General features: G+C 49.7%; 2 protein-coding genes across 2 annotated transcripts; both read right to left on the bottom strand.

Moving 5' to 3' along the window:
• Positions 1 to 1,115: 1,115 nt before the first annotated feature.
• On the bottom strand, positions 1,116 to 2,763 carry SCP_0602910 (hypothetical protein; the record flags this gene model as incomplete). Its single annotated transcript, XM_027759425.1, has 10 exons — positions 1,116 to 1,135; positions 1,190 to 1,217; positions 1,275 to 1,298; positions 1,544 to 1,583; positions 1,640 to 1,655; positions 1,715 to 1,726; positions 1,783 to 1,807; positions 2,330 to 2,446; positions 2,498 to 2,691; positions 2,751 to 2,763. The coding sequence occupies 10 exons, from the start codon at positions 2,761 to 2,763 to the stop codon at positions 1,116 to 1,118; spliced, it is 489 nt and encodes a 162-aa protein (XP_027615226.1).
• Positions 2,764 to 5,557: 2,794 nt separating this feature from the next.
• SCP_0602900 (Pkinase-domain-containing protein) lies at positions 5,558 to 10,810 on the bottom strand (the record flags this gene model as incomplete). The annotated part of the gene is made up of 10 exons (XM_027759424.1): positions 5,558 to 5,638; positions 5,693 to 5,708; positions 5,769 to 5,776; positions 5,834 to 5,889; positions 6,022 to 6,209; positions 6,290 to 6,308; positions 6,876 to 9,869; positions 9,921 to 10,058; positions 10,118 to 10,606; positions 10,660 to 10,810. The coding sequence occupies 10 exons, from the start codon at positions 10,808 to 10,810 to the stop codon at positions 5,558 to 5,560; spliced, it is 4,140 nt and encodes a 1,379-aa protein (XP_027615225.1).
• Positions 10,811 to 12,729: the final 1,919 nt, after the last annotated feature.

Below are 12,729 nucleotides of genomic sequence, written 5' to 3'. Positions count from 1 at the left end.
AGATGTGTTGGCCATTACTTTGAGTCCAGAGGGCGAAGGGGAAGATGAAGGCCTTGTGGAGGGATGAGATGCCATAGTTCTTTCAGAGTAAATAGTTGTGTACTACCTGTTATTAGACATGACCCATGTGCATACTTGCAAGGGTACAGAACCTGCAGCAACCTGTGGCAAACCTATACCCATGCATGCGGGTACTATACCCTTACGAGTATGGGTAGGGGTACCGGTTAGGACACCTGCAGGTTTACCTATGCTCTGCACTAACGTACTCCAGTGCAGTAAGGGCTCAGCTTCAGAATATGAAATGCAATGAAGGAGCAAACCTAGATCAGACGCTCAAGTTCCATGAAGAGCTGTCATCAATGGGCACAGCAATGGTAAATGCATTACATATTCAATTTTTACATACACATTGTCAGATTGTAGGTGAATACTATAAATGACCAGGATATGAATAAAGAAATGTCAAACTAACACCAGTACTTGAACACAATTGAAAACTACAATGGTTCAACATCTCTGACAATACAGTAAGGCTGAGTATATGTGTTGGTGAATGTTAAAAACTCAAACTCACAAGACAGATCGTTCAAGATAACTTTCTAACTGATGTGCTTGCCCTTTAGTGCAGCAGCCCCATTCAGACATTTGGGAGGATTTCGACTGTTGTGGGTAAAAATGCAGTTTTCTTGTTCTACACATACTCAGTCAAGAAGATATGAAAAATTGACAGTGATTGTTTACCACAGGTGTTGGAGGCCCAACATCTACTTTAACATCTCTGGTGGTTTGAATTGAGATTTCTAGACACTGCATCGCTTCAGCTTCATTGAGTGATATCAACAGTAAGAGCAACTGACTGTCTCATCGCATAATCCACCAAGATGGTTTTGTACAGGGATAGAGCTCACGACTCCACAGGAGGTGCTCATTGGAGATAAAGACACAGAGGTGGTAATAGGCCAAGTACTGTTATTTAACAGATGTTGCCTTGCATTCAGAGAAGTCAAGAGAGAGTTTAACAACACTTAAGTGAAGGTTGAGCTCATAGGTTAATGGAAGTGAGTGAACGCTCACATTTTGGTAATACAAAATAAATTACCAAGCATATGAAACTATAAGGCATAACTGCATGCTGCAAACAGATTTAGCATAGGTCATAGAATGATATATGCAGATAAGAACTCACTGTCACCAGGCAAGTGATCACACATAAGCTACAATGATTCCAAAAATTAAGGCATACATCATGTGATGGGCCACTGCAGCCTCACCTTGTTAAAACACAGGTATTGACACTGTACAACATGATGGTCATAAGCATCAAGTGAGTCCTTCTATAGATTGCTCATATCAGAGTGTTTAATGACTCTATGAGTTTCAGGACACACCTTGAGAAGCCAGTGCATTGTGGTTTCAACAGCACACAAAGGGATGTGGCAATAAGGACATCTGCAATGACACCACCCACTAAATCTACATATACAACCCACTGTTGGGAATTGTAGCATTGCTGAAGAATATCTCATTAGTTTTGGCTTACTGCCATCTCTTCTAGCTTCACCCAGTCCTGTACAACAAAACTGTGCGAGTTTGCCATCACTTCAGACACCAAACAACTAATGCAAAGGACCTGTACCCTTTGACAGTGATTACTATACATGGAACATCAGACAAACACAAGATGACCATAAGCAGGCAGGACAGCACATACCTGTGTTGCAGACTGTAAAAATAGTATCAGTGATCCTACGATATTGGATGCTGTTTCTGAATGCTTACCCATGGCCATCATGAAGGCAGTGACCTACAAAACAAAAAAATCACTTACATCCACTCAAAGCACAAATTAGTGGAGCCCTACTGCAGGAAAAGTGAGAGATATCCTTCTGTTGCTCACTGACATATATAACTTGTGGGTGAGCGGCGCTGCATTCGCACGCCATGTCCGATTCCCTAGTCCCCCTACGTATATTCACAGCATCGATTTCTGCAAGAGCGACATGTGATAAGGCGGTAGTCATAGTAATAGTATACAAGAAAATCCCGTAGTCAAGCCATGTAAATTTACAGTGGCAATCACTGCAAGCGAATAGTGGGGAAGAAAATAAATGTAGGTAGCGCAGATTACAAGCAGTAGCACAGGCTCATATAAGATAGAGGCTATTTAGATGAATGATGAAACTTCCGCGCGTGGGACAACAGCTCTAATCTCCTGGGGCCCATCATACAGACGTGCTATAGTGATGAGTTCGAAACCTGTCCGCCACTTGGTCCAGCCCTTCTCGTATGAAGCCTTACCTTTAGCATTGACACTCCAACGACTGACGTTACATTCGACCAGGACGAGATCATTTTTGTGGATGTCCGTGACATGCATCTGTCTCATAGTGTTCCTGGGGCCGAACTTGGTGTCGGCATCAAATATGTCTTGGAAGGCTTCCACCTTAAAGCAATGAATAACAAATATTTGTTGAAAAGAAGAAATTCAACATACAGAAGCATACTCTCCACTCCCGGTGCTCTGGAAGCGTGACGCTTTCAAAACATCTGAAGTGTTTGAACCGATCTTGATGCTCACAACGGCCAAGGGTTCACCACGAAGTTTGAACCAAGATGAGTCGACTTCTCCGATGAGCCACACAGTAGCTGGTTTATTGTCTACGATGAGGAGAGGATATAAATCCAAAGCTGCAAGTGTCGACATCAGCAAGAGAGAGAAGGAGGGAGGAAGTATCAGGCACACTCACATCTATGCAGCATACAGAATCTACATGAAGAGTGAATGCAGCTGCGAGAAGATAGAGGATGGGTGCAGAGATGCAGACAATCACCCCCAGCCATCAGTCCTCCTCCAGTCTTTCATCGGAAATAAACTTTCAAGGAATGCCGGCCGACTTTGTGTTGCGGAAATCTTGAACAGGAAGCAGGAAACCCGAAGTGAATCGGGTGGCCTAAAGATGGAAAGTAAAAAAAGCGGATAACCATTCTAAGAGAAAATTACTATATGCAGTGCGGGTACAACTTTATGTCAGCAACCACCATACGTGCACAGACTGATAACCGATTCTTTAGGGAATCAGAATAAGCTCTCCACATAGAGCCTCACAATGGGAAGGCATGCTCACACCTCCATATTCGCTGGCAGAAAAGACTGATAGGGCTAATCAATTCACCAGAACAGTCATAGAATGAGGTAATTATGCACCATCTCACAGTCAGATCACTTGTACCCTTTCCCAGCAATGAGTAGGATGCAGCATATGCAGAATAACATGCAGCTCACAGTCACCAACACATTGGCCTAATCAAGTTGTGGACAACATAAGGCATCATTTATATAGTAACTGCTGCAGGAATACTCACCATGACACTCCTACAAACCATACTATGTTCAGCCATTGACACCAGAACAATTGTGGCTCAAAAACACACCATGTTGGTAAGTTGAGGAGCGACACATCAGCAAAATCTGTGATCGTATATATATACATGCCATGAGTGACAAATGCCAGCTGTGAACTGTCCAGTATCCTGCTGTCCAGTCACTACAGCTGTGTGTGATTTGTCTGCTGGAATCTCACCAGAGAAAGAACATCTAGTAACAAACATCATTAGTCTTTCATTTCACTGTATCTATCACAAACGTACTGTGCTCTTCAGCAAAATGGAATCTGCGTGGTTGCGTTGGTAGTAGATGAATGTCTGAATGACGGTAATTCCATAGAAGCTAAATGGAAGTTGTGTCAGTTCAATAATAGCACTCATACACAGACTAGGTAGAGACATTGCTGCTACCACATTTCCTGCAACATCATTCAGTGAAGTAGATAGTAGTTATGTAGATGTGACAGACCTAGATAACCAGCTCCCAAGATTCTGCCAAGATCAAAGGCAGAATTAGACGGCATGAAAATGGGCATTTATACTAATACTGCAGACTGAGTTGTGTATTAAGTGAATGACAAGTCGTCGATGAGGGCACATTGCTGTAACCATTCTTATATGCACTGAACAAGGTCATATCAGCATGCAGCATAGCTTCTGGCACCTTTCACAGCTGTTTCTGATGCTTCATAATATTGTGTGACCGAGAAGACTTCGTCATCAGATGTGCCGCTAAAGATAGTGAACATGAACTGGATCCAGCCAATAAGTACAGAATGTCTCACCTAGCTCCTTGATATGGTGCATCCGGCTACATTGCATAGAAGAGGCAGCAAATACTGAGCCCATTTATACGGACAGATCATTGACGCATGTCGAGTCAATGGCCAAGCAATCATCCTTGGTCTCTTGAAAGGGCCTCGAATTTGAGGGGACAAAAGCTTGGGTTGATCCTTCTGCTTGTAGGTATTAATATTAAGTGCATTGTTGTTGTGGAACGCTGAAGGAAGTAATGAGGGATGTATCAATATTGAAGACTCTGAAATCTTACAATGTCGAGCGGCAGCCTTGTTTCCACCCGAGACCTACGCAATCAGATGACCAGAAAGATGGATCACAGGTTAAACTTTCTTGAACTAGAAGACAACCAGAAACAACTACTCAACACAGCGCATGCAAATACACAATCCAATGAGTAAATCAAATGTATCCCGCGGTGGACGATGTGATTACTTACCATGCCTCACGTTCAGCACTGGATCCAGTCAATGGCCATCAAACATAATCACAGTGAAAAGATGTGAACTCACAGGAAGGAAACAACCGGTACGTTGGGATTCACTTATGCGATGAAGCCCACAACTTAATAACAATATGTATGCCCTTGTTCCAAACTCAATCAGGCGAGAGCATGACAAGAGAAAGATTGAAAATTAGTCCAACCCAAGAGCGCCTAAGTTATGCTAGATACCACTGGAGTGAAGTGGACGCAAAGCTCTTCTGATTCTGGCCCTCAGGGTCCGTCTAGCACAACGCGGAAAGGTAACAACCTACCAATGACCGATATCCAAACGCAAATGTGGAAGAAGAGCATCGGTCTGTATGTTAACTTGAAGAACCGACTCTACCCATGTTTTCTGCGGTCGTCTAGCAGCTTTGACTTACGAGAAACTGGCACAACAAGCTTTGAAGATCGTTTCCTGTGTACGGCATGCGCGAAGGAAGTGTACTTTAAACACAGGATTCATGTTCAGCGCCGGAGACCTTATCGAGAAGCACACAGTCTTGCTGAGACCTTGCATTAGATGCATAGGTCTGAGTCTCGGAATCTCGGAATCAAATCAACAACCATCAAACATAATCACAGTAGAAAGATCTGTACTCAACGAAGCGGAGACAACCGACAAGTCGTAGTCCACGAGACGTCGAAGTCCCCGACAGGCGCGCGTACAGCAACGACCCAAACTCAATCGCTCGAACACATGATAAGGGAAGGACAGTGTGAGAATTAGTCCGACTCGAGAGACACAGCCTCGTCAACAGATGTAACCACAAAGGAGGAAGATATCGAACATTAGACTACGTGCATAGATAACACAACAGCGGCCTTGCGGACCTGCAGAAGAATATACGCGGGTGGACAGGAGATGCGAGAACGGGCACGAGGCGCTCAGTGGTGCGTCGCCTTTACGACGGACACGACAATGATGATGATGATAATAGCGATAGCCACTCCTATAATGATGCGCATCTGACCCTACAGTGTCAGCTTTTGGACTTAAAGTTTGGGTTGCAGGTGACGTACCTTCATGTCCTTCCACCTGAATCCACGAGGCAGTTCAGCGTCCCAACAAGTAGCCGAACAATGTATGCAGACTTACCACATATTCTATAGGACAGATAATGATCAATGTCAATAGGAGGGGGTCAGGCATTTCCGACATACCTTGCGTACACGATTCGCACCTCTGCGGAATCCTTGCGCAGATACAGCGAGGGTGTCTGCATACCAAGTTTGTTCAGCAATCCATCAAGACTGGTGGGTACGACTGCTCGGGCAATACAGCCGCCGCCATCAACACCGTCGCCGCAGTAGCCGCACACGAGGTACCCGCATCACGACAGATAACTCACCCGTCTTATTTTGCAGCGTGTCAAGCCTCTCTCCTCGCTCCGCCACTTTCGTGATGTTCTCCCTCATAATCCCAACAGTGTCATCGATTTGTTGTTGGATGGCTGCGGTTTTTGGGTTGCCCTGCGGAGGTCCGGGAGGGTTCGACGAGGAGCCGCCGCGGGGGAGATATGGATCGTATGGTTCAGACCTACATGAACAGCAACGAAGGGGCAAGACAAATGTTCAGTACACTGTAATCAGGCATTGCACAGCGGAAGAGATACGAACATGGCTTTAGGCTGAGGATCTTGGTTTCCAGGCAGTTCAAAAACGACGATGAGCTTCACGGGACGAAGAAGAGAGCCAGCGCCAGAGCAGTCTGCTCACCGTATCAAACGATGTAGAACAGGGAGGGGCGTGAAATCTGATCGTTGGTGGTCGTCGTCGAGAGTGACGAAGGGAGATGCCGCTGGCGGCAGTCAAGACCGAGCCGGAACCAAACACAGCCAATCGCGTGCACAGTTGCCACCACCGCTGCGCGTAAGCGATACGCCAAATCACGCCGTGTCAGACTGCAACTTACACCCCTGCTTGCACACTCGTCTCTTCGGATGCGTCGTATGGATTGGCATGGCATGATAGGCATATGTAAGCGACTTGTACAATAGACAGTACAAGGGTATCTAGGGGAGAGGGTGATATAGCACCGTGGGTCAAGAAACCATCCGGCCGGTGCGATAATATGTACTAACAGTCCGTACAATGTTCAAGTTCCATATAACGATAGAAAATGAGTGGGAGAATAGGAGAAATGTTCTACACGTGCCTTTAGACTGAGACCTACAATACAACCCGAGAAATTATTCCTCTTCACCTTCATCCTCCTCTTGTATCGGATGCCGGAATGCAGGCCCAGATCGTCCTGCAGGGAGCTGCCGCCTTCCAGCCCGAGTGTCCGCTGGCTCAAACGAAGGCTCCGTAGGTAGGGGCGAGCTTCTCCCGACAGGCGAACGGCCAGCCTTCCCTCGAGTCCCCCTCCCTGCAGCACTTCCTGAACCAGAGCTAGTATTCGTCATTGTTCGTTTTCCGGTAGCACGACTGAATCCCCCTCTTGGTGGTGGCGACAATAATGGCGTATCCACTATTTGCGGATACGGTGACGTCGAACTCGACGCGATAGCGGGCATCTGACCCAGCCCTCCGGCATACCCGGCATATCCAGGCCCGTCGTCATCTTCGTCCACCCAGTCTGACTCGTCACCCATACTGAGCGACTGACGCCCAGAAAAGACATCACGTATTCCGAGTGGGGCATCTGGGGCAGGAGAAATCGCAAGGACCTCGATAGCAGGGTGTGCCGACCGCGTCTGCCAACCGGGAGGCTCGAGACCCCATGATTTCTTCCAGCTTGATCTCCCGAAGGAGTTCAGATATCCGCTCCCGCTCGGGTTGCTAAATGGTGTTTGTCGCTTGTGCGCGACAAACGTGGTCGGTAAATGTGCCCGCCGGGGGGTCTCCTCCAACGAACGCCTTGGAGTGGGCTTCACTGGCGAGCTATTCCTACGGCCATCGCTCTCCGAGAGCTCATATGACGAGCCTTGACGCGACGAAGCCAAAGAATGGACGGAAGACGCAGAGTTCGACCGGAGATGAGATTGTGGTGCTGCTTGCATCTGTCGGATAACGCGCGTCGAAGAGCCCGATCCACCTCTTCTGTGATACTTCGGGAGCGGCGACGCAGTACGCGCAGGGTACATTGAGCCCGTGGAGCTCACAGAGGGAGATTTCCTATGCCGTTGCTGGTTCGTGAAACTGCGAACCGAAGACGGCCTCGAGACAAACTCCTCTCGCTCCGAATTTGGCGTATGGCTGCCAAAAGACCGGCGGGCCGGATCGTTCCTTTGGCGGGACATGCTCGCAACCTGGTCGGCCGAGAACGGCGGAGACTCCAGCATTGCAAACTGGGCAGAGTGCACAGACGAACGTCGCGAGTTGACGCTGCTGGACCGACGCGATGACACCGACGCTCGCTTTGCGCGCTGTGCCTTCCGTCCAGTAGCGAACCTGCTTCGAGAGCCGCTACCGCGCCGCTTCGGGGCACCGCGGGTCCGCCCCTGCGCAGGACTTGTGGTCGGGCTATTTAATGTCTGCGGGAATGACTGGCTTGCTGTCGGGATCACGATCTCCTCCTTCCGCTTCCCCTTCGGATCCTCCTTGAACCACATGCGGAAGGTGGAAAGCAAACTGGCTCGGTTCCGGTTACCGATTTTACTCCCAGATATATTCGGGAGGGCAGAAAGCGTGTCGGCGGGAGATCCGGTAGGCGGTGGGGAGCCCTTGGCTCCCGCCATGATCCACGGGGACCCCATGGCCGGAAGTTGCGCGTCCATACTAGAAGGGGGGGTGGCAGGAACCCCTGCGTCCTTCATGGCACGCAATGGTGGCGTCTTCGCAGTCCTGCTGGAGCCACTCCCATGCGAGGGGCGGGATTCCTCGCCGCTCGTTACTCGCTTCTCGGAGTTTCGCTCCTTCTCGCGCACAACCTCAGTGGACTTCTTCCGTACCAACCCTGCTGCTTCGAGGGCAGTGGTTGCCCGCTGCATGATACTAACGCTTCCCGACCGATTCTTGCGTCCTTTCGAGCCGGAGTTGGAGCTATTTGTGCTGCCTCCAGGTGTCGAAGGGTGCGAGCGAGTAGCTGTTTCTGCTATGGAATGGGATGGTGATAGAAGTGGGTTGTTGGGAGACTTCGTGCGTGGGGGGGTGGACGGGGTTACGGTGGACGCGACCGTAGGGGTCGGGGGAATGAACTGCAATTCTGGTGCTGAATACGCTGAGACTAATGTAGCGGAAATGGATGGGATGGATTCGCCAGGTGTGTTTGCGCGTGATGATACAGTCCCTTTGTCCTCGATTGGTGATTTACTATTTTCCATTTTCAATGCGTCATACCGCTTCAAGTCTTCTTGCACTTCCACTGTGTCTGGTGTTGACTTGGAAGTTCCTTCCTCAAGAGCCTTCCTCTCTGCCTTGCGTTTTAACAGCCACCACAAAGCACCTGTAGCATCACATGCATCCGTGAGTACTGAATGCACAATCTGGCCAGTGTCCAAGCCGAGGTTGCTCAATGAATTCAGGAGATCTCGCTCGAGCGGCGTGGAGAAGATGATTGGAGCAGGCGTAATCAACAAAGAGGAGAAGTCTTGTTGAGGCGCAGGCAGGATTGACTTGTCGAATGTTGGCGTTGAGGGGTCAGAGAGAGTGGAGGAGACGGATCGTCGCTTAGTGCGGGCCGGTGTCCGGGGAGGATAGGCGGGAGGGACCTTGGAGGACGCATTTGAACCGGAAATGGGACGCGAGAGCGACAGTCGAGGAGGTATCTGGTCGGGACTTGACGGCACTTCGCGGGGAGACGCTTCCTCCAGTTCGGGAAGCGTCTCAAGATCATCCTCAAGCAGAACGTTCGGTTGCGCGGCTCTGACCTGGTCGAGGAAAGACAGCTCGGCTTTGAGGATGCCCTCGCTTATTTCGGCATCTGGGTGGCTCTGCGTGCTAAAAGACTTATTTGTAGCGCGGTCGTCAGGCGTGACTGGTCCGGAAGTGGGGAATTCGGAGGAAGCGGAGTGATATGTAGAATGCGAATTTCCTGATGATGCTGAGGGTGGTTGCGACTTTCCTGCGGGCGACGCAGGACGAAGAGTGGGCGGGGAAGGTGGGCGCGAGCCAATAGGCGAACTGGTTTGAGACGCGACTGCGTGTATGGGCACAAGGGAACGAGGCGTGAACCAAGGGTGTGCCAAGATCTGCGAGATTTGTGGTCTGACAGACGGGTCTACCTGCAGTATACTCTTAATCAAATCACGTGCCTCTGAAAAATCCAATGTGAGCAACGTCACGACGAGGAAGTCGTTCTGCATACCATCAGAAAGCCATTCTGGGTCTTCGAACACCCCCTTCACGACTTTCTCCTTCATCACGCTGTCGTCGTCGTCATCAAACGGCAGCGTGCCCGTCAGAAGAGTGTAGAGAATGATCCCCAGTGACCAAATGTCCACCTCTACAGTCATACGCTTCAATGAGAATCGACCTCACAGACTGATCGAACGCGCGGCTTGCCTGGACCGAGATACTTCTTGGCCAACAGCATCTCGGGAGAAGCGTACCCTGTGGTACCGCAGAACGTCTCCAGGAGCGTGCCCCGCTCGAACTCGCGCGTGAACCCAAAGTCGCCCAGTTTCACGCGACAGCGCTCGTCCAGAAGCACGTTCTCCAGCTTCAAATCACGGTGCACGATGCCCTTTTCATGGACGTAGGCAACCGCAAGACACAGTTGTCCAAATAACACGCGCGTCTCGGCCTCATCAAGGCGGCCCTTCTCCGCGAGGTAGTCGAAGAGCTCACCGCCGGAACAGAGCTCCGTAACGAGCCAGATATTGGACTCCGTGGCGATAACTTCGTAAAGCTGTGTTACATGTGGATGATGCAGCTGTCGATGATGGTGTATCTCCCTCGTTAATGAGGCAGACATAGCCTTCGGGATCTGCTTGATTGCGACACGAGTGCCGGTTAGGCGGTGTACACCGAGACGTACTTTCCCGTACGTTCCTGCAGAACGGCATAAGTTCATCACTTCCGCGGCATGACTCGTGGTCGCGTACCTTCTCCTATAACCTTCCCTAACGTATAATTGCCGACTACTCTGATTCTCTGCGATGAAAGTTCCTTGCCCAGTTCATTATATGCGTTAGCGAGTTGTGCTTTGTGGTTCTGTGACAGAGACGTGGAATGCCGGTGGCCATCGGAAGTCATATCGACATATACAAGATTTCAGAAAGGAACGACACGGGCAATGCAGCCTCGGAGAATTTACAGTTCGGAACGGGTGGAGGGCGTGTGTGTCATGGTTACATTGAGTCACGCCTGTAAGTGACAGTTTGTCACGCTCCAAGTTCGCTCAAGACTTTTGAGTCTTGACTGAGTTCGTCAACTCATACGCAGCTGAACAGTGGTCTTATGTGTACCAAAGGCTGGAATTGCGCTTAATGCAGAGTGGACGTTTCGCGTTATTTGAAGACAACTAACCGACGTACCTCCTACAGCGTCTCGCGTTACTCCGAGACGGCTCTGCCCCCGTCTTATTTGAAGGCGCGTATTGCGTCCAATCGAACATCTGACCCCGTGAGTTATTGAACCTAGACACAACCATTTACTCTATCACATTATGGCGTGAAATGAACGTGAATGTTGACATGGTCGACTTGAATGATTCCGGTGAGTATCCCTTGTCGTTGGTCATTAAGTATCAGTGAAATGCGTCAATCGAACCAAATATATCTACATTTCGAGCTAGGTATGCAGGCAGGTAAGTCTAATGCTAGCACTTGGATAACACTACTGCCATTCTACCCCACGATCAGAATTTTCGCTCGCGTTGGGTCCCTCGTGAGCCAAGTATTTTTAACGGATTGCCTCGGTATCATGTACCGGTCGCCTGGCCACAGTATGAGGAACGTAGAAAACAACACGCAATTGCTAGAACAGTATTTGTTGACTATGCATTGCAGCCCGTGCCACTGGTCTAGCACCGCCAACAGGGCACATGAAGAATAATCGCAGTGACCGTTCAAACACTTACCTGCAGTCGTAACTGTTGACGTTATTTTTTCAAAGTCAAACGGTAAGCATGCGGTCAACATTACTGAGCACGCTGACGAGCATAACGGGCATCTTAGCAGTGACAGTTTGGACCGCATACAGGCTCTTTCCGAACACATATTCCCTGCTGAGTAGCATCGGAGAAGATCGATGCGGCGTTTTCAGGAGTTCCAGCGCAGGACTTTGAAGTGAAACAGTGGAGTGAAGGCCCCGGGTCGACATCATATGCATGGACTTTTACTTTTCCTGGCATGCATTTCCTTCACAGAATTGAGCAGGATCTCAGTGGCAGTTAATAACGCGCAAGGCATTAGGGCACAGCTTATGGCCCATCTGATCGTGTGTAGCCTCTTCCACGCGACGTGCCCGATCGCTGTTTTAAGTTCAGGGATGCGGAGAAGCGTTGGTCTGCGCCCTGGAGGCTTTCATTGCACACTTCCCTCATTCGAACGGTCCGCTCCATCAGCACCCTCCATGCTCCACTCTTCGACTTGCTTTGGCAGCGAAGGCACCATATTCGCATACTCTCGATCGATCCAACAATACAGGATTCTTTTCTGATGCGCGCGTCCTCGGGGCCATCTAGGTGTGCCGCCCGATGACCCTAGGCGGAGAGCACAGCCACAGAATGATTTTTGTCTCAGTGATTTGCGGCGCATTTTCCTCTATATGGCCGGAGGTGTTTCCCATAGGACTTCTCTGCACTGATGCATGTCTATCACATTTTTGAACAGCGTTGGTGAGCAACTTTTACCCTCTCCCTGATCTATGCACGGTTCAGATAAGCGGCTAAGCCCTACATGCCTGGTCACCCTCCAGCCATGGACTTTACCCCCCCACGACCGTCCATGTGGGTCACCTATCGCCAGCGAGGGGTAGCCCTACACCCTATGTCTACCTGCTGACGCCAGGCATGTAAGACAGCATGCTCCGCCTCCTTACCAAGTGTGCAGTGAGTTCCAGTATCCCCCTCACACTATGTCCGTCCGCTGACACAGACGCAGAGCCCAGGCTACTTGCACTTGGTGCTTGGAGTTCCTGCCTTCTTCGTGGAGCGCGACAGATGCTGCTGC

Source organism: Sparassis crispa (assembly GCF_003851025.1).
Source record: "Sparassis crispa DNA, contig_000005F, whole genome shotgun sequence".
NCBI classification, from domain to species: domain Eukaryota; kingdom Fungi; phylum Basidiomycota; class Agaricomycetes; order Polyporales; family Sparassidaceae; genus Sparassis; species Sparassis crispa.
This window is presented reverse-complemented; position numbering and strand designations above follow the sequence as displayed.